Source organism: Agelaius tricolor, unplaced genomic scaffold (genome assembly GCF_023055355.1).
Source record: "Agelaius tricolor isolate 1412-34295 unplaced genomic scaffold, bAgeTri1.0.p SCAF_6, whole genome shotgun sequence".
Classification (NCBI taxonomy): domain Eukaryota; kingdom Metazoa; phylum Chordata; class Aves; order Passeriformes; family Icteridae; genus Agelaius; species Agelaius tricolor.
The window spans coordinates 26693685-26716829 of record NW_027269266.1 but is presented as its reverse complement, the minus strand read 5'-3'; the positions used below and the strand labels follow the sequence as shown (position 1 = coordinate 26716829).

Genomic DNA, 23145 nt, shown 5'->3' with positions numbered 1-23145 from the left:
AAGTTTTGCTTGTCCATGAGCAGACATTCTTACACAGATTTGTATTAGAGGTTACTTCCTGGCAGTGGACTTTTCAAGGAATTTACCTTGGAAGACTGAAGAATTCTAGTACTTTCCTGGGTAAAAAAATCCCTAGTATAGATTAAAGGATAAAAGTTGACAGAACTGGAGACAAAAATTAGTTGTTTCTCTGCCAAAGAATATAGCAAAATAAGCCTTCCCAGAGTCTATTTCCAAGTGGTCATAATATGATTAAATTCTGTATTTATTTTCATGCAGATGGCTAGAGGGATATTCTTGATGCAAGGCCGTTCTCATGCTAAGTTTTAAATCTCTGCTCAGAAAGTGTAGCTCTATTAAAACAGTTCAAAGTGTTTTGTTATCAAACACTCTTAATATAAGCAATTATATTTTATTATATTATATATATTATATATATATTTATATAATATATATATATTTTATTATATTATATTATATTATATACATGTTTTTAATCCAGTTGTTTTCAAAAATGGTCGAAGTATTTCAGCTGACATTTTACAAAAATAAAAGAAATTTTCTGATGCAGAAATTTTAGCTGAAGTCATTGAAGCTTTACACTGCATAAAGTGCAAATAAATAAAATAAATATAAACAGTAAATATAAGAAGTGTAAATAGGATGTGGTAGAAAGCGTGACAAACTTGCAAATGTAGCAATAAGCCCTTGCCCCAAGTGAAGACCATAAATGCCAGAATAAGAATTTGTCACTGAAGTTAAAGGTACTCCTTTTATTGTGACCTTTTATTAGCAGCCCATAACTGATCTATTGTTCCACATGTTCTGACAGAGTGTTCATACTGCAGTGAAGTATAGATGCTCTTCAGGTGTTGAATAAAGTATTTACTATTTCCATATTTAGATACAGGACAATTTTTCAATGACATGCCTTGTAATTGCTTAATCAGAAAGGTTATATAAAATAGTTTTAGCAGTAGGGGGGTTTCTGATTAACTGATAATGGAGCAAACCCATATCACAGACTATTTTGATTATTTTGCCTTGATTACCAAATATTAGTCTGAACTTTCCCAAGAAACATATCTAAGTTTCTAAGTCTGATATTTTTCCACAGCATAGAAATACTCTAAGGAATGGCAGTATTAGCCCTTTTATAATGTTATTAGGACCTACCCCTGAAGGTGAGAGTAACTGAGGTTCTTGTTAACAGATCCCTTGGTTAGATCAGAGTGAAATGACATGGAATGACCATTGTTTATGTATACATGGATACTACCACCCATGGATCCAGTGATGAGATTTGATTGTTGCTTTATTGAAGTGATGTCCACAGTCTTGATCTGTCAGGGGTGAGGAAGCCCCTGAAACATATAGTTCAGTGGGTTGATACATGCTCAGTTTCAGGTAGGAACTTAAGGTACCTCCCCTGGGGTACACTGTCTATGGAAACACTGTGGATCATGTTCAGTCCTCTGGTGGAAGGCCCAAGAAAGGAGTCTGGGGGCATTTTGGGGATATTTGATGGTTTATGATATCTTCTAAGACATTACAGCTCCTTCTCACATCCACTTGGTTTAGCCAGTTATTCCAGAAGGAACAAATACCTTTAGGACTGTCCTGGTACTTCGCCATGACCAGAGTTTTATGCCTGAGCAAGTTATGTAACTGAGGACATGGGCACGATAAAAAGCATTATCCCATCTAGCAAGATCTTCTTACCAGCCTCTTCCCTTACTTGGCTCAAACCCCAGCTTGTTGCTAAACAGAATAGTTTGTTGTGGTCCTCCTCTAGTGCTCACCCCCTCTGCACCTGTGCTGTTCTTAGGTTTCACCACCACACACCCAAAACCTCTCCTCCTGCCCTTTGGTTGGGGGATGCAAACCTGGCCTCAGCAAAGCACCTGCTGCTTTTGCAAATGGCCAATTGCATGAGTCATTAACCATTAACATTTCAGTCTCCCACAGCTGTTGTGCAAATTTATTTCATCACTGTTAATGATCATTCCACTTATCAGAACATTGACCAATACTTGAAAACGTGGAACACTGGCAGCATAGAAGGTGTTTAGGTTCTTGAAGTACAGTTTTGTTTTGTCCTTCCTACACCTGTAGGCTGTATATTTTGACATACTGTAATACAATAGCAAGATAGGTCAGGCTTTAATCATGATCGACGTTTTATTTAAATTGTAAAGTCTTTCAAAGTTTAGATCAAAGCATGTGAAAAAACCCCAAAAAACCAAATTCTTTCTTGTAGAATAATCAATTCCCTTTCCTATTCCAGCAAAACCAGTGTTGAAAAGAAGGAGCAGACTTCAAACTTATTTTTGGTTATCTCCTTTTAAAAGCTGAGGAAAGTCTAAATCATTTCGTCTGGGAGAGAGAAAATATACATGACAGCAGCCTGTGATTCAGTTTCATACAGTTTTAATGTGGCAAAATTGTCATTAAATATGCATTTGTTTAGCAATCTAAAATTTACTTTAATTGTGGAAGAAATTAGAGTGACCATGAGAACAGTTCATTAATCTTCTTTTTGCTGCTATATTGATAAGCAGATGAGCTTTACCTCTTTGAAAGAGGAATGCAAGTGGAAGATATGAACTAGAGGTTGGGGGTTTTTAATTATTAGAAAAATTGTAATATTTACTAGAATAATAAGACTTGTCTTGCTTACAAAAATTTCAGTATAATTTCTCTGGAGTTCTTTGTTTAACTCCATTTTGTATCTCTATGAAAAGTAATACAATCCTCTGTTCAATAAAAGATACAGTGCATTTGAATAAAACCACAAAATTTAATCTATTTCATGGCTTGTAAAGGAAATTGGTACATTATTTGAAAATGAAGCACAAAATTATTTGTATCTACATCTATCTTTGCATTTGAAAAGCTGTCAAGTAAGTTATCTCTCTATGCTTAAAAACAGACAGTCGACTAGAGAATGGAGAACAGGCTCACAAAACATTTTTTGGCTTGATAGACTCTTATAGGTTATATTTAAATTACCAGAAATCAAAATCTCACCTGAAATATTTACTTAATCTTCAGTTATAAGATTCTACAAAATTTAGATTTATAGATGTAAATTTTCTAGTAATCCTTGAGTGCATTGACAGTTCTGGGTTTTTGTGTGGCTGAGCTCAAAATACCTGAATTTGCACAGTATGTTCTGAATGACTCAAAAAATATATGTCTCTTTTAACTTTGTGTAAGTCAAAGAGTTTTTTATATAGAGTGCTAATAAGTGAGTCAATTTAAAGCAGTCTTTTAAATAAGGAAGAAGAAAAGATTCTTCATTTGGGGTAAAAGTAACTGAATAGGAAAAAGAAAGATTATAAAGAGAAGACATATAGGCTTTTTTATCTTAATAATAGGATCAAAAGACATTACAAAGTAATGTTATGAATATTTACATCAAGGTTTTGTTGGTCTTGGTTTTTTGAGGTTTTTTGTTTGGGGATTTTGGTGGGGTTTTTTTTTGGTGGCTTGTTTGTTTGGTTTGGGCTTTTAGTTTGGTATGAGGGGGTTGTTTATTTTTTGGTTGGTTGGTTGCAGGTTTTTTGTTTGTTTGTTTTTGTTATTGATCATCCCTATGTAGAAAGTAGTGGGAAAATAGAGGCATCCATATTTTCCAAAGGCACCCAATGGAAATTCAAGACTTAGTTCACATTTCTTTGGAAACAAAAGGTTTCTAAATTTCTTCATATATATTGGTATAAATAAATCACTTGATCCCAGGTTGGTATGGCAGTGTGCTAGCTAAATGCAGGTAAAGGAGGAACATAGTTGGATCACTTCCATTCATAGACTTGAGAAATCTGGACCTGAATCAGGCCAGAGCCCTTCTGGTTGTTAGAGCTCCTTTGAGAAGATGCCATTTATCTGAGAGAAAGTTCTCAAAAATAGTTTCCAAATATTTTCAGATTGTCTGTGTAAAAACCTTTGGAAATTCCTGTAATTTTTTTCCATCGGAAGTGTGTCATTTCCTTATTACTCTCTTCTCTTCCCAACTCTGTGTAGGCTGCCAGGTTGGACATCTTTACATCCTTCTGATGCTGCACCCAGGAGTTGCTGGCTCTTATACAAACAGGTTTCTGGAAATGGCCAGTACAGCAATACCTCTGCTTACTTCATGATTTTAAGAGTCATTAAGTAGATTTTAACAGCAATTAAGTAGTCTCTTATATGTAATTTGAAGTAATTAAAAGTAGGATTTGTACTTTTTACATGTTTTACAGTCATCTACATTTTTGTTTCATTCTTCTATACTTCTAGCTCATGCAGACTCTTGTTTTCAAGTTAGAAGCACAATGTGCTGTGCCTGTGTCAGAGAACAGTTTATACAAGTAGAGAAACTGTGTTCATATCTGATTCATAAGTGGGAATAATGAATTCTAATTCAGTATCTTTTGTTGTGGTTGTTTAGCTTCTTTTTTTTTTTGTTACAGAATAATAATTACTCATGGGAGTTCACAAAAAGTACACATGCTTGTTTGAAATGGTGCTGTTGGCGTCCTGATTGTATTTAACAGTATGCAATAAATCTGCTAAAACAGAAGTTCAGTCTTTATGTATTTAAAAAGAAAAAAGTGTAAATTGTGCCTGCTGTCATGATAAACTAAGCAATTTACTGGCATTTAATCCAGTTTTATTTTCCTCTGGAACCTCTTAATGAACTTCAAGATGCAGGTCTCATTGCCCATTTAAAATGTGTCTATGAGTGAATTACCTGGTAATACAGCTCTCCTTCTGCAAAATATCTAAAGATTGTTAGATCTGGAATTTTTATTTCCTTCTAGTATTTCATCTGTCATCATCTACAATAGGCATTTGCCTTTACTTTTAACTAGCTTAAGGCAAGCTACATTTTTTCTTGGCTCTTGTTCATGATGGGATTGCCCTGCTTGCACATTCTACTACTCTGCAGGATAAAGATGTTAACTGGGAATCAGAACTCATATAGTAGGTGTAAGACATGAGATAAAATCGATACATTTTTCTGAGGCATGTCACTGGTTAAGTGACAAAAAATATTCTGATAGTCACTGAAAAAGAAAAGTCAAAGGTACATTTGAACCTGTCAGTTCAACATATTCCTGTTATCCCTTTAGGGGATATCATACAACTTGACACCAACATTTAAGCTTTGAAAATTATGAGCTCATCTATTTCAAATGGGATGTCACATGTTCCCAAGCCTTTGCCATTACTTATAGTGGAAGACAGGATGATCACTTTTGTCACATATTGATAGTGAATAAGATCTTTCTTTTTTTCTTTTCTTTTTTTTTCTTGTTTCAGAATGAAGAACAAATTTTGGTATTTTGAATTTGGCACTTCGGAAACTTTCTCAGCCACCTGTAAGAAGCTGCATGAATCTGTAGAAATAGAAGTAAGAAACTAATTGTTGCCTTTATCCTTGAAATGTCACTAGTTTGGCTGAAATGCAGGGAGCAAGGGCGCAGAGTGCCTGAATCCAACAAGGCAAAGCAGTGCACATCCTTTCGACCCTATATTCCAAAATATTATTTTTATCATGTCTATTTGTAGTGTAGCCCTGCACACTGGAACAAAGTTCAGTTTGATGATTAGTGAAGTCTTAATACAGTAGACAAGGTCAAGAGGTGAAGTATAACATTAGAAATCAATAGGGAGTGTGGCTAGGTCAGGTGGAAAAATGAAAGACTGTTGGAGGGAGTGAGAGCTGCTGCAGGATTAAAATAAAAAAAAATAATCTTATTATTTCTAGGTCTCAAGGTTTTATAACCTTTAAAACTCAATTCCCTAAAATTGTACGTACTTTCCTGAATAAAGGTTAAAGAATATATGTATTTTTTGAATTATTCCCCTTCATTAAATAGCTTTTCTCTCTGCACAAGGGGTCATCTTTCCATTATACATTGAACATTAACTAAAAAGACACAGGATACTTACAGACAAAATGGGAATTTAAAATAATGTGCCACTGCCACTTTGATGGCTGCTAGAATAAGTGGCTGAATTACATAAACTGTTTGGGCATCTGATGTTTATGAATAAGTACATGAAAAATGAGAAATGAGTGAAGAGAAAAACCTGAGAATTTAGGTTAAATAATGAAATCATTTCTCAAGAGGATTATGGTGCTTTTCCTTTCCAGTAGTAATGAGAAACTGCATGTGTTGGGGGGTATTTGTATAGTAGCATGAGGCACTCAGAGAGGTCTGGTGGGAGCTATGAGAGTCCAGTCAAAGCCTCCTGAAGGGTGAATTCTGAAATGATCTGAAGGAACCATGTACCTGATAGCAGAACAGTAGCAGAGAATACTGAGACTGAAACTGTAAGACCAGCAGTGCCACACTTGCCTGTTATGCTGTTACGTTTCTCTTTGAAGTGAAAACCTGCTCCTCATGTGTTGGATTAAAATATAATAAAAATAAAACAAAACTCCACCGAAAGCCTTAAGAAAAAAAACTGAACAAAAAAATCACCCTTGCTTCCCAAGAGAGTGCTTCACATGCGTGAGTTTAAGGAAATGCAGCATGAAAAATATTTTCTTAGTTACTGGAAGAAATGCTTACCTGGTTTGATTAGATTTGAATAAACTGCAAGTTAAATGTACCTTTTGATTAAATACAAATTGAAGAGCAGGCTTTCCCAATAAAATACTGATATCTAGAGAAAGTCATATGTATCCTTATACATATTAAGATGTGAACTTTTTTATTTTAACCATTCAAAGAATGATTAGATGTTAACATCACAAAGCAAACAAGTAGGTATACAAGTTTGTGGTGGTGCTGCTGTCAGTTGTGAAATTATTACGTATTCATGTCAATAACTATTATTACCAAAAAAGTTGTACATTGCCAGTATATGAGGCACTTTTGTTAATACTCACTTCATCTATCCTAGTCATTACCATTAGTCATACAATTAGAAACAAAAAGCATAGTTTCCAAGGTTTACAAGAACTATTAGGAGGTGGTTATTTGTGTATTTATTTACAATGACTAAATTACAATGCTTGCTCGTATGCTTGTATCTAATGTTTCTTGTTTGAATATTGTCAGCATTTTAGTCTGATTTTTAACCTGATGCCCCTTGGGGATGTCATTGTAAATGGGAGGTTGGTGCATGAGACCACATTTCACTCCACATAAAATGCACAAAGAATGTGCTTGCTCTACAGCCAAATTTTGAATGAACAAAGCCTGAGAAGATTAAGGATCTGTATCTCTGAGTTGTTAGACAGTGATCCAATGTTCTCTGGGCAAATATTTGTTTAGCCTTGTATTTGATTTCTAACCTAATTAAGCTTGGTTTTTCTGACATACATTCTTTACTCATGTTCTGTATGTTTTTCTCTATGTGAGATGCAGAACAAAGTTGGACACCACATTCTTATGTTATCCAGAATAAGATGTATTTTTGTTTTCAAAATCAGATGTAAGAAGTTGAGGAGAGGTTCTAAAGGGAAAGAAACCAAAATGAAACAAACAAACAAAAACTAGGACAAAATTAAGTATTCATTTTCAGTAATAATGTGTCAGTCAACAAGGCTGAAGATTTTACAATTTAGAGAGCTTGCAGTTCATTTCCACTTCAGAAAAAAAAAAAGAAAGCTATGTGAAAGATACTTTATGAGAGTAGGTATAGATGTGGTGTAAAAGTGGCATGGACCATACTTGCAATGCTGTAAAAGCATAGTGGGAGCAGTGTAAGCCTTCTATACCACCTGGTGTTAATGGGTAATAGAAAGGAGTTTAAAACATTCCTGTACACTTGCCTGATAATGCTCTTAGATTCACAGCAAAGCCTTAATATCAGTTCTTTTCAGGCATGGATATGTATTTTCTCAAAAGACAGATGATCTGAAAATAATCGATACGATAAATAAGGTATAAACAATAATACCCAAGAAGTGAATGAGGCCAGAAAAGAAGGCAAAAAAGAGTTAGAAGAGCTAGTGTTTCTTTTTTGTCTAGGTAGGCATACTCCACATTTTAAAAGTAAGCTTTTGTTTTTAACAGCATCATTACATTATTTGAAACAAAAAGGAAAAAGAAAAGGAGCAGAACACGTGTGTTTTGTTTTTGTAGTATATGAATGTGTTAGAACTATGCAGAGCTACCTGTAGGGCAAACTTTTTGTCTGTTTATGAACAAAAGAAATGCTTCTTTCCTAATTCAGAAAGTTGCTCATCACTGGGGGACTCTGAGGCCTCCTCACATAATTGTCTTAGTGTACTACCTGCTGTGCTCAATATTGAGTGAAAATGGAAGCTAGACCCCGCACCATCCTATTTCACAATTCTTCTTTTATTTAAATAATTCCAGTCAGTTTGGGGGACGCCAGACCTTTATAAATTAACAGCAGGGAAATACCAAAGGTGTCAGATTGCATATTTATCATCTTTCTCGTGTAATACTTAAATATGTATTAAGAAGTGACTGACATAAATTAGGCAGATTTCAGAAGCCACAGGCCGTGGCTTGTAGAGGACCCCCTTCTGCTTGACATTTCATCCTTGTCAAAGATCAAATTATTTTAATTTAGGCTGCAAATTATAAGAAATGAAGACTTCTTTGTGGGAATTCCCTGTGGTAATCTGACTTTTGTTGTTACTGCTGCTTGTCAGTGTGCAAAAGATATAATATGCATGCAAATAAGGTTAAAAAATATGTACTATCTAATTATCCAGCCAGTACATTCCACTTGAAGACAGTGGGAGGCCTGACACACAGTATGTGTTTGATTCATTGAGGCCTGCAGGGTATTTACACAAGATTACTTTTAATTATGAAATTAATATCTGTTTATCTAGAATGTATAGCAGTAAGTGAGCATACACATGAGCAGAATTTTTAGCAAAATAAATCATCTTAGTATTTAATACATATAAAATACTGGGGAAAACCACAAATTTGCTTCCAAAAATGACAGTGAAAACCTAGGCCTTTATTCTTGTAAGAAAAGTGTTATTAAAAAGTTATACTTTGAATTATAGTAGTTGCCACAACTGCCAATTCACTTTCAGATATGCCTTTTGACTTCAAAGTTTTCCCTGTATAAATGTAATCCACAGGTTTAAAATTTGATTCTTGAAGAGCAAATATGAAATGGAAATCTAAGTATTGAAATTGTTCTCTCTCCAGATTTGTGCTCTTCTTAGAAGAATTAAGATGTGTGTGCATTATTATACAGTTCTGTTTTATGATCTCAGAAAGTTTCAGAATAAACAATTATTCGCAGTTATTCTTGCGTTGTACTTGGCTTTTCTTCTTCAAAGCTGCAATAAAGTTTTAGGCAGAGAGGAAGAAGTGCCAGTGACCCACAGAGCAGCAAGCTGCAAGATGTCTGTGGACTACTACTGAGGCATGCTTGATTATTTTTCCCGTTTTCTCCCTGATTTTTTTTATTATTGTGTGTTGGAATTGCAAAATAATATCCTTAATGAATTTGAAATGGATGACTGGATCCTCTACAAGCCTGCAGAACATTGCAGGAGTAGGATCAAATGTTTTAAAAATATGCTGCTCTACGCTGTGGTCCATGTGACTTGTCAGGATATCCATATGCTCTGTCTGTGTTGTGAGGAATGAAGCTAATCCATCTCTAGCCAGGGTGCCAGTACATGAATCCTGGGCAACTCTGGCTGGTTCAGTGAACTAATGAGTAGAACTGGGTGCTTTGCTTTCCACCTGCAGGTTCCACTGCAGTAATGTGAAGTTGTGGTTTATTTTCTCCTGTGGAGGTTCTTCAGTATTTTGCTACATTTTATATGAGTTGAGAACTTCCTAATGTTGGTAGAGAGGAGGACTAAGCTTGAGTAAATTATAGCCAGTGAAGGCTAGGTGTATCAAGCTAGCTTCATCTCATCCAGTGTATCTCAGGTGAACTGTATTTGCAAATGTTGGGGTTCAACCACCTGAGAAAATGCTGCAGTTTAATGCTGGGCAGGCTGATATGTTAAGATCCCTGAGCCATTCTCCAGAAGTGAAAAATATGGTCCCTTTATAATTGGAAGCCAGATTTAGCATAGAAATATACTTGTATAAAATGTCTTAAAGTCCAGGTTTGCTATAGGAAGCATGAGAAATACACACTAGTGTCACAAGATGGGTATAATTCCATCGCTGAAGGGACTATCCATAGACTAAGATTACTTCTGTGTGTCCAGTAAGCCTTGGAAAGGTTTTAGATCACTGATGCCTCTTCTTTAGCTCCACATTCTGTGTTTTCCCTTAGTAGTGATGCATATTTTAGAGAACTGGTTGGTAAAGGTTCTGGGGTAAGGATTGCTGCAGCTGCATCAGGAATTGTTGTACCCATTTCTACTGAATTTTGGTTGTTGCTAGGAGCCACTAGTCTGCCATAGCCCTATGTTGATATGCTTGTTGTGCCTTTGGATTTAAATGAATACCTGTGTGCTGTTCTGTGCTCCTGGGGCTTTCTTAGACCCTTTTCCATAAGTCTGTGTATTCTCTGCCTGCAGGGACTTTGTATTCCATCTGTTGGGGAAGGGACTCAGTTGCAAGAATTACAAGTATCACTGCAAAATCATAAGGCAGAAAATTTAGGTGGAAAAGGCAACAAAAATTTCAGTTATTGATAAAGAAATTTTGGTAGTATAAATGTTTTTCTGCTAATATCTGTAGTGAAGCTAGGAATATATTTCACTTGGGTCAGTGAATAGGTATCAGATAACAAGACAGTACCAAATGGTCCCACACTTAGGCAATCAAAAGCTGAATAGCAATCTTACTTTACCTTCTGATTAATGATCTGTTCTTATCTCGTACCTCCTTTTCAGATACAAGTATATGTCTTAGGTGTAAACATTGAATAAACTATTAGCAGTGTTAAGAATGATAAATTGCTGAAGAAAAATATCTGAGAAAAAGAGCATTCAGATTTTTCTTTCTCTCTTCCTGCTTTCTCTCTTTTTTTCTTTTTTCCTTTTTTTCCCCTTCCTTTCTAATTAGTGTGATGGAATTCAGCTGGACTTAATCAATATCTCTCTGGAAGGAATTGCCATTCTAAACATCCCAAGCATGCATGGTGGATCGAATCTTTGGGGAGAGACAAAGAAAAGACGAAGCCACCGTCGGACAGAAAAGAAGAGGTCAGATAAAAGAACCACCGTTATAGATGCCAAGGAATTGAAGTTTGTGTGCCAAGGTAAGCTTACAGATTGATATAGGCTATCTGGCTCCATAATGTCAACTTGGTTATATAATTGACCTTGTCAAGGAAAAGGACAGACAGTTCTTAGATATTTCCTTTACTGTGCATTTAGCTTTTCTGGTGGGAAACACTGCCAGAAGGGCACAAACAAAGATGTACTGCCAATTGCAGTCTCTATACTTGCAAACCTGCCTCAGATACTACCTGTTAAGTAGACTAATCACACCATGTGGCACTGCTGGCTACTGGGACATTCAGTCTAGAAGTAGTTGGAGATTTTGGAGTTGAAAGGTGCTTCCCGAACATTTATAGTATTTCTTAATGTCAGTTAAGAAACTGATATTAAGTTACCTGTGGATAGTTGTGCCCTGATTCTAACAAGCTTTCAGCAGGGGTGAGGGAAATCACTTCAGAGTAAAAAGAGCAAGCTATCTATACATTTTATGTTACTACGTTGTAATGCTGTATGAATCCTTGAATACATATGCTGTAGTTGGCTTGCACAGGCATGATCATTTTTTTCAGGGTTCGTATACTTTCCTGGTGATTAGATGCACTTACTCAATAAATTTTATTATTAAACATAACTCTTGACAAAACCAATAATAAATAACAATTGCTGTTCTTCTCTGAGAATCTGAATACTATGCATTGTAACACTTGACTGCACGTCACAAGCCTGAGTGATTATAAGCCATCATTCTCTTCACACCAAAGGAATTAACAGTTTAGGTTGTGTTTGTTTGTTTTTCTCTTTTTATCCTACAAAAAGGATTATCATTTGCTTCAGAGTAGCTTCTTGCTTCTCCTCATTATTCAGACTTTATAAAGATCAGGACTTAACTGTATTATTCTGTTGGGATCCCTTTCCTAGTTTTGAATATCCTATTTTTACATTTCATTAGCAGTAATTTTTAAGTCACTATTATAACATTGTTCATTATTATGTGTTTTTAGTTTTAATTCTGCTAAATTATCTGGATGACAAAAGTTTAGGAATAAAGTAGTTTTTTATGACTTAGAGACTGCAATAAGTACTAGCATTCAATTTCTGTGAGCTCTAGCAATTTTACTTATGCTCTCAGTATCTCAGTATGACTTAGTGATACACTCTTGTCAGCCAAAGTCTCACCAGGCACTAAGCTTCTGCTTAGTGTGCTACAATTCTGTGTTATGCCCTGATGTTCAAGAGATGGAGGCTGCTGGGTAAAGGGCTCACCAAATTTTTTCCTTTTGTTTTGCTCCTGAACACAAGGAGACAGGACATTTATCCTCTTGATAGTAGTGAAACAGACATTAACACTTCCTTTAATTATTAAAATTATGTGCATCTTTGATACATATTTAACAGTGATTTCAATCTACTGACTATAATTGATGTATTAAAAGGGCATTGCAACACTCAATTTCCATTTTCCTGGACAGGATAAAATAAAATTACAATAAAAATATTAAAGACTGAATAGAATTTCCCATGTTATCTGTGGAAGTGTTCATAATGCAGACATTAAGCACCTTACTTTAAAAAAACTGTTCTTATTCTTAGTTTCTAATCACTTTGTTTGCACTGTGGATGGAAGTAGCTTTATCCAAAGGCAGTTTTAAAGCAGAGGTTGACTTCTCAATATCCAAAACTAGATCACCTCTCACATCACTGAGTACTATGAGATAGTATTATTGTTTGCAGCTTTACTAGCATTCCAGTGCTGAGCAGGAGTGAAATCCTTCTTGGCTTTCAGAGTGGTCCATATTTATTTAGTTCCAATTTGCAACACTGAGCAGTCTTGAGCATGTAAAGTGGATTCCTTTTAAAGGTGTGAGGTGTGTGGGGATGGATAGAGCTACATGCTCTACTGCAAGTGCATATTTAGTCCATGAAACCAGGTTAAAACAAGCCAAAGTAAAAGTCAAAAATGAAGGTAGTGAAAACTCAGAAATGAAGGTGAACATGTCAGAACCATCTGATTAGCTTAATGGGCCCATTCCTATCTTAAACTGCAAAGAACAGTCACTAATTTCTACTAGCTAAGATAGATTTTTAGGCTGAATGTGCTTCTTCAACTCAGAATTCAAGATTATTGCTGAATAATGGAATTCAATCAATTTTATGTCCACGCTTCTCAAATAGTTTTGATAAATCTGAATCTACTCATTGGGGAAAGAACTGACTTTCACTTGAAAACGTTATGATTTTTTCACTAGCTAATTATTTTCTTAGGCTCTGTGTATTTTTGGCACATTGTACTCTTTAGTTTGAAAAAAAACATTTTGTAAGCTATTAATACCTAGTGCAGAGATAGGTATGGCTGTGTTGAGTACCATGATAAATACATACTTGCTTGTTAACTTCTGTTTATTAACTTATTCTGAATAAACATCCTTGTAGTTATTTTTATGTCCAAATAAAGCATCTAATCACTTGACAACTAAGCACTGCACTTCCTAGGAGAGAGCAATCAATCCTCATGTTTTTCCATGGATACCTATATATGTGTATGTATAAATATATATATATCAGATTTTGGTGTTGAATTTTATTTGGTTTTTTTACATCTAAGTTTTTTTTTATGGGACTTCTAAATAGGATGCACATTTACTTTTAGACTTTTTTCAATTGCAGTGCAACTGTGTATCAATCTGTATTCTTGTCTCTGCTTTTCTCGTTTTATAACTTGACCATAAATACATGAATTGAAGGTTAGGACTCTGAACCCTTAGGTGGGGTACTTGCATGGATGATTGGAAGCTGTCTCCTCACTCAGGGTAGTTTGTTGCCCTGGATATTGAGCAGTCCCAAGGAGAACTTCTCAAACTGCCCAAGAAACCTCTATGAGGTCCTGCTGCTATCTTCCCATGCTCTTGTGTGCAAGCCATGTACATACAACATGGTCACCACTGCAGGAAAAAGGGTCAAATTTCTGCCAAATCTTTTTTCCTTCTTAGGTATCTGCACAATGCAGGGAAGGTATATTCCTCTGAACCCACTCCCCTCTTTCTTTTCTTTCCTGTTTAGCGTTGCCACCTGTTGATGTAAAAAGGCTTGTCTTATCCTTGCCCTTCCCATTATCCTCCTCTGCACACACCATAGCCAGACCACAATTTGCACTTTAAGTAATCAAATGGGTGTCTGCTTAGGAAACAATGTGATTATGTGCATGTTGTCTGAAAAACCATGTATTGAAATTGAGTGGTTTAAAATATGCACTACTTAAAAACATTCCCTGCTTATCTTATTAGGGGTTTGTGCATGTATGCTAAAGAAAAACATTCAGCAGTCATAGCATATGTGTGCCTGTGTATTGCATTTCTAACTAGTAATATTTTAATATAAAACATGTATGAAAATGTATTTGTCTGATTAGCTTATTACTAATTGGAAAAAAACAAACATATTTAGCTGTAGCATACTAAGTACTATCATAATCCTTGTTAGTGGAAAAAGTACTACAGATTTCATTTCAGCTCCTGTGCAGAAGTAGAGAGGGTCTTTCATCACATTTTATTAGGGTAAAACTCATGTGAGGTTTATGATTTAATTTAATTTTAATTTCTAATTTATCAGTACAATTTCCATTGTAAAATGTTAATGCATTTGGAAAAAATACAATTACAGGTATATGTGACAGTTTGTGAAAGTAGATGACTTAGTGTTTTGACATTATGAATCTCACAATTGCAATGTTTCCAAATGTTGTTTTATTTAAAATCTTTTAGTATGTACATATCTGTGATGCATCTATCCACAGGCCATTTACAGATTTTAGATATTACTGGGAACTACCCATTATTTAGGTAGGACTTCTTTTTGGATATTCACAGATATTGATAAATGCCAAAAGTCAGTAGTTTGAAAAGATTAACATATTGCATAGAAACAAAACTATGAGTTGAGAAACATAAATGCAAATAAGTGCACTACTTGGTTGCAAATTGCATCTAAAACAAGTTAAATTATGACAACATGTCTTGCATGAAAAATATATACCCCTTATGTCAAGTGTTAAACTGTTTTCTTCCTCACAGAAATTCTAAATAAAATTTTGAAACCTTTTGTGACAAAAAGGTAGGTTTGAGTTTTTTTAAGTCTCTCCAGTAAACTTTTTGTTAAATCAAGTTTCCCTTGGGGTGGAAGTTGTTATGCTTTGATTTCATTGTTGAAGTTCAGTTAGAGCCCTATTCCAAAATGAAATCTCTTTTAAAGTATCTTCAGATTTAATGGCAGAAATATATGTAACTTGTTTTTGCACAAGTGGTTCCACTCACCTCAGTGGACTCATGCTTGAAGACAATACATATTATGAAACCTTTAGACTATGAATATTTTAGTGAAATACTTTTTTCAAATTTATTTTGTACATCACCAGGCACTGATACTTAACCAAGTCCTTACCAAGTTGATCTGTGCACCTTGTTAAGAGCTACAGGGAGCTGTCACTCCACAGACTATTAGATGAATTCAAGACAATGTGCATTCATATCACAGCACCTAGGCATAAACCAAGCTTACCAATATGATTCAATAACTCTGTGTGGAAATCTCTTTTAATAACTGCATTATGACTTTCTGAATGGAAATGCAGAAGCTTTGGAAATGGAATAATGTGTATGCAGGCACTTCACTGCAGTTAAAAGCAGTTCAAGACATGCAGAGACTGTGAAGGCCTTAAAACACTTCAAAATATCCATAAATATTAAGAGAATAGAAAATACCTTTCTTATTAGGTGTCAAATTCCACTCTACAGGGAGAAAGACGCTTCCCTATAGATAGGGGATTCCTGACATGTTCCCTAAACAGCTTATAACTTCATGAGCTAGCTGTCTAATTTAATTTATGGAGATCTTCCATAACCTGTACTCTGGCTAGGTGACCTTTCCTTGTTGAAAAAGTTGAAACTGTATACTATATACACAGTCTGTGTAATATACACACTAAATATACACAGTGTACACTCATTATTGGTAGACATTTAGGTTTTTTTGACATGGTAAGGCATGCATAATGAACTCTCTATAATAATATTTTTATTAAATGTTATTGACAATGTCATGGCTACATAAGGTAATAGCCCTTACTTGGTATCTTGTTTAGACAGCTTTTTACAACATAGACATTAGCACCTTACCACAGAGAAAAAAAGCTAATTAGAGCTATTTCATAGCTAGTCTATATTAAGATATTCAACTTTAAACATTAGTCTAAGCATTAGAAGAAAATTATAAATTTATTCAAACAGTACTTCTTTTTCTTGTCCACTCATGTTCCACATCTATTCTGAAACTTAACTAAAGGGAACATATTTCTGTGTCAAATTTTTTGTAACTATTTTGGGAGTGTGTGTTGTTTACAGTAAATGAAATAATTGTGGGGGCTAGTAAAGTTAGTGTGGCATTAACTTCAGTGTCTAAAATATCAACCCTATAGCCAGTAGATAGAGTCACCTCAGGCAAAGAGTGTTTATCCTGCATTCAAGTAAGTATCTCAGGTAGGCAGAATAAAATGCTCACTGCAGGTGACTCTCTTTCCAGTTAAGTAGGAACCTAAGGAATAGGTTGGGTTGGACCCCTTCCTTCCTGCCAACTAGATGGTAAAAAAAAATTAAAAACCAAAGGATGTAAGACATAGACATCACAGTTTTCCTAAAGTAACAAACTTAGCTGTAATTTTCCTAACTCAAAACTTGGATTTTGGCTGACTGAGGGAAATGTTGGTATTGACATTTTTTTGCTTCATATTAGCTAATGTGAAGATTGTGTGACCTTGGCTTCTTATTTTTGCTTCATGCTCTGGAATGACATATTCAGATATCAAAAAGGGCTAAATGGCATTTTGTTCTAACTGTTCAGTTAAATTGTGCATAGCACGATTAGTTTGTAAGGTCTCTGTTCAAACATTTACCAAGCTGTTAAGGATAGTACAGTTTTCCAGATATGAAAATATGGGCTGGAATGTCATGATTTTATTATGCTATTGAATGGGATGTGGGCTGGCATGTCATGATTTTATTATGCCATTGAAAAGGCCTTTTCCTGTTTTCTCTTCCACCCCCACTAACCCCTATACCCCCACCTCCAGCAATTAAGCTTTAGGGGGCCATTATCTTTCTCTCTCTTCTGTTTAAAAGAGGCTGTGTTCTGTCCAAGCTTTACTCATACAAGTAGTTCCATCAGTGTGCAGGATGGAGCCCATAATTCATAACACAGTTTTAATCTTTCAGAAATATACATACAATGCCTTTTGGCTGTGAAATACTGAGTTTATTGTTATTAGAAATTAATAGGACCTTAAAAAATAGCTTGATAGTCTGATTTGTTTTTATATTTATCAAGCATGTATATATATTTCTGTGCAGTATAGATCATAGTAGAAAAACAATTTCCTTTTATTTACAAGGCAGTTGAGATTGTCATTGTATTATACTTTTTGGTGCACAGAATGTTCATTTTCTTTCAAACGTTATTCATCGAAAGAGGATAATTATGGTGTATTTCACAGTCTGCCAGAAGGAAAATGTATCTTTGAAAAGTTTCATTTCCCTTAAGTTGCTCATTTTCTATAGGAAGACAGAGCTATTAAGTAACATACCCATGACAAAGATTGATTAAAATGGCATAAAGGACTATCTTATCTCTAAGTACAGGGCTTTACATGTATAACTCCTATGACATTAAATGCAGTAGGTGAAATTAGCTATTGTAAAAAAAAAATCACAGTAAATTGGTTCCTACAGAGAAAAAGGTGAGGGTGGGAGGGATGGCATGTTAAGTAGTAACAAGAAGTAGGAAGTTACTTATTGTTTCAGGATACACCAATAATGTGGCATCCAAATAATCAAACCAAGTTCTCTACTATCAGCATTACTACATTATTCTGCTGGGGCTCACTTCAGCTGCTAGAGGGGAAACATCACTTTGCTGATGTGCATTCTCGTACTGGGCCAGCTGCTTAGAGCAGCTCAGGCTCCCCTGCAGCATTCAAGGTGAATTTGGCCCGGGTCCGGCTGACCTGGAACGAGGGATGTGCCCTAATGTGCACCTTATGCAGGGGCTGTGGCACAGGTGTCTCTGGAAGGTTCAGATGACCTGTTCCACAGTATTCCCAGTGCTTAACTTGGCTTTGCTGGGAGCCCTTCCTAAGCCTTGCACCTCATTAACCTGGGGAAATGAACACTTACCTGTATGACAGCCATTAGTTAAGACATAAGTGATAAGGGACATGAATGCAATATCCAGATATTTTGTTGGGGTTTTTTTCCCTTATCTGTTGCAGACTTAGTAATACACACCATTTCTTATTTTAGCAAAACCTGATCAGCTTGCCCAGGTTTTTTTCCTTTTTATAGTTGTTTTTCCATTTCTAATACTGAAGGCAGGGGTTATCCTGCTATTTATCTCTGGAAAGACTTGGCTGTCATTTGAAAATACACCTTGCAGGATATGAAGCTCTGTAACTATCTCATTTGTATGTGGCAGGAGAAGTATAAGTTTGTTTTTCCTGAACTTTTTCTTGTAGTCTTTCCTCCATGTTGATCTTGCTCTGACTATACTTTTGCTACCATGTTTCAACCAACCTGTCCAGCTTAGTGGCATAACAGCAGATATAGCAGATGAGTAATTGTTATTTTAAAGTACTATGTCATGCCTCAAATTTAGATATTTATATAAAAGCATTAGCACAAGGCATAACTCCTTTTGCTCCTTTTGAGTGTAATTCCACTGAAATGACTGGATTTATGTGAATGAAAATAAAGTACCATAGCTTAGGGCAGAATTTCACATTTTTTTGTATATTAGAATAAGGCTGGAAATAATTAGCAAGTCTCTGATTAAAGCTAGCACTACTAATATGGCTGCATGTGTAGGTATTTTTAAAAAAGATAGATTTAAATGACCCTTTGAGGTTTGTAATAGTGTAAATATGTGCCTTTTTTTTCAAATTCACCAAGAATTCCATAGAAACAAGTGAATGAACGTCTTAAAATCCTCATTAAATATATCTTCTACATTGTATATTGATTTAGGTACACATACTCTTTTTTTAATTGTCATTCTTATTAGGGCTTAATTTTTATTTTCTCATGCTGTATACTGGCATGAATGACAATTATTGCAGAAGTGAAAGGGAACAGAAAGTAGCCCCATCTTAGTTATAAAATAACCATATTCTATTATGATACTATGATACAGAGTTTTTCTTTAATTAACAAAGTGAAAACATCTGTTACTACCTCAACACATGAGTTTCATATCAGTTTTAAAATTCATGTGCTTCTCTGCTTCTGAGGTTTTTCAGGTATAAATTATTTGTATATGTTAGTTTTCTTTTGAAAGCTTACAAAAAGTCAGCAATTAACCAACTACAACAGGTGTTTCCTTTCTTGGGGGGAGGAATGCATATGATTATTGTAATTTAGATTCCTGTGTGAGTGAAGGAATTGGCCTGTTATTAGAAAACATTGCAAGCACATGGAAAATGTTTAAAATTAAGTAGAAAGGTTCCATGAATTTAAGACTGACACAGGCTTAACCCCTTCAGGCTCTCTTTACTTGTGATTGATACTTGCTTGCATAGTTGCATTTATGCCTTAGATTAACAGTAAGAAATTTTTGATGCCAAAGATCTGTTTTTATATTGTGACCTTTGTATGAAAAGCTTCAATATTTTGCAGTACTCAATTTGTGTAATGGCAGACAAGCATTCCCTAGGAATACTGATAGCATATTACTCAGATTGTTTGCTCATTTAACCCTGCCCCAGGTGCCGGAATCTTTTAGATTAAAGATACAGAAATAAAAATAGAATAGCCTAGCAGATCGTTTTTGGCTGCTGTAACACATAATCATATCCTCTGATCCGTTTTAGTTTTCTATTACTTGTTAATAGAAAATTTCAAGTTCCTTGAGTGTCTGCAAAAGGTGTCAGATTGACAGCAATTTTATTTTGAGTAACAGGAGAGACAGCTTCAGTTAATGCACACATTAGTATTACTGATAAAAATACATGTAAAATATTCTAAAAATATTGATGATATTAAGAACCTGGTAAGGTCTCAGGTTGTGTGTATGTACACTTGCATTACTGACTAGAGGTAGAAGTAGAATTTACTAGAGGAAATTAGTGTTTAGAGTGTAATATGACAGAAGAGTGAGATTCAGTTTGTTATATTAAAATATACTGAATTTTTTCTCTTAGTGGTGGGGTTTTCTCCTTCACTCTGCAAAGGCTTGTATTAACCAAAGCAGTCAAATACAAGTAGCTATAAATATATATTGGAGTCATGCAAGTATTTTACTAGTGCCTAATTACTCTGCAAGGAGATAGGGCTTTGGGTGGGGTTTTCCATACTTGCTGTTAAAATCAATTTAAAGATTTCCTCTTTCTCCTTCTTTTTCCATTTGTTTTCTTGTAACTTTAGTCATCTAGCAAATATACTATTAGCAGAATGCTGTACAGGAAAAGCACCAACAAAAAGAGCTGTTTGATAGTGGCATTGTTTCAGTCACATAGTGTGGAGACCAAGTGTGAATATGGTGATTCTGTGCACTTGTGCTGACGATACTAAAATTAGAGGAGAGCAGGTTTGGTCAAACAATGTCATCTCTGTGACCTGCTCAATTTTTTACCTGCTGCCTTTAAATCATAACCTCCCTCCTGACACTGTTGAGCATTGCCAGTGAACCACCAGGTTGTTTATAAGAGCACATTGTAAAATAGTTTGTGTTGGAAAGAATGAGCTGCCCAACAAATTAATGGCATTGTGAGGTGCTGCCTGCTGGGGTGAAAATAAATTGTAAGAAAATATGGGGAGACAGGTAATGGGCACTAGCCATGCTGCACAACACTTCTCAAACTGCTGCTGAGTGTGTGCCAATAGATATGGCAATAACTGTCAACAAGATTTACACTGCTTTCGCATTTACACAGTGAGAGTAGAAAGGTTGAAAGAGTTCTATCATTTTATTTAAAGTTTAGCGCCAACTATTTCTGGACCTACTATTTCCAGGTGACAGGGTTACAAACACACTGCTTATCTTTCATATGTGTCAGTGGGAGGGTTTTTATTACCATCAAAAGTCCTTGAAATCTGACATCAGAAAAATAGCAGTGAAGCAGAGGTATATACTTAATTGCAAAATCCAAGTAGGTACAAATTTCACCACTTATTGTATATGTTGTGATTTTTGATAGCACTAAATTGTGCTACCTATCTATAGCCCCAGTGGGTGGTTCCTGCAGGTAATACATTTTCTGGCTGTGCTTCTTTCCCTGATATTGAGAAGGCACAGCTTAAAGTCCCCATGTTGGCTTTGTTTTCCCCTTGGCATTGCATTCCATGCTGTAGAAATCTGCATGAGGCTAATTGAACAATTTTAAAGATCCACTGTGCGGGGCTCAGGCATTGTCCCATCATCCTCCTTGTCAGTATTCAGACACATCTTTACACTTAGAATAACTTTCAATAGTTGTTAGCACTGTAGAAATATTAAAATTATGGGCTTGAGCTGAATTTTCTTATTCCGGTTTGCACATCCTCAGTGGAACTTGTAAATACTTTCTATGTGTGTTACTATATAAAGAAAACTCTGGACACTAGTTAAATAACTTCATCTTACCAGAATGGCTGGCTTATGGTTTTCAGGGGATTCAGCTGCCAACCAGTAAGAAACCTTTTTTCAAAACATGGACTAGAGCAGCGACAGATTTGCAATGGATTGCAGATGATATTTTTATATCTTCTATGATTTTCTTTCTTTTGTGTCTATTATAGTTAGGGAAAAAAGTGATATCCTTACAAAAACCCCAGTAATTTCAGAATCCAGTAAATAATCTGAAGCTGACCAAACCATTCCTTGTAATACTTTATATCAAGTGTATGAGCAAATTGGCAGTTAGTGATTATTATTTATTTTTTCTGTGGTAACACCCAAAGGTCTTGGACACTAGGTGCTTTATAAACACAGATCAAATGGACATTTCCTGCTTGAAGAATCAGAGGCCCAAAGATAATTTAGGTTGGAAGAGACCTCCAAAGGTCATCTAGACCAACCCTCTCTGCTCAAAGCAGGTCTAATTGGATCAGGTTGCTCAGGGGCTTGTCTAGACCTTGCACTCTAAAAAAATCTAAGAATTTATGATCTAAAGTTCATTTGCTAAAATCTAAGGGCTTGGTTGCTGAATGCAAGGTTAAGAAGTACAATTTTATACTGTATGTATCTGGCAGTCAGTATGTAATTAGTTTTATTTTCATCTGTCTTATTCACTCAGTCATAGGCTTAGCTGACCCTGTAGTCCTATCCTAGAGGCTCCTCGTTCAGTCTCAGAAATTAAGAGTTCTCTACTGGGGACTTACTTTTGGAAAGGGCCTCAGAATAGCCACCCATGGGCAAAATCAGCACTGTCAAGTGAAAACACAGAGGAACTCTCGCCCCTACTGGAAAAGAGTACACTGGAATTATTTTTGATCACCATTCCCTGCCTTTTCCTCTAAAGTTTGTAAATGATCCTTTTTGGCTGCTTCAGGTGGAGTCCTAGTATGTGCATCTCTTCTTTACAGACCTGCTTAACCCCTTGATGGTCAACAAGGAGGCCCATGTTAAATTGTAAGTTCGTGTCGAAAATCAAATAGAGGCAGTAGTATCTTCTAGAAAGCCCTGCCCCCCCCCCCCCCCCCTACATTTATCTGTACTCTAGATATAGTTGGGGATGTTATTTTTCTATTATCCTTCTAAAGTTTTTGGTTTCTCCTTACTGACCTCCTACTTCATAATTTTTTTTATTTCAACTCTATTTTCATATGAAAAATTAGTTGAAAATTTAGGACTTCTGGATCCCAAATGGCTCACAGTCCTGTAGAAATAATGGCAAACAGCTTTATAGAGTGGCCTTGTATTTATATAACTTTATATGATAGTATAAAGTTATATAAATACTATAGTGGCCTTTATATGATAGTAAAACATTTCTCATAGGT

The 23145-nt window shown here is 35.5% G+C and overlaps 1 protein-coding gene across 6 annotated transcripts in view; it reads left to right on the top strand.

The window, feature by feature from the left end:
- DGKB (diacylglycerol kinase beta) overlaps positions 1-23145 on the top strand; it is a 378935-nt gene that overhangs the window by 291958 nt on the left and 63832 nt on the right. For all 6 annotated transcript variants that reach the window (XM_071429110.1, XM_071429109.1, XM_071429111.1 and 3 more), the window contains 2 exons: positions 5308-5398; positions 10974-11169. In XM_071429110.1, coding sequence (XP_071285211.1) covers positions 5308-5398; positions 10974-11169 — 287 coding nt within the window. The remainder of the gene's footprint in view (positions 1-5307; positions 5399-10973; positions 11170-23145) is intronic.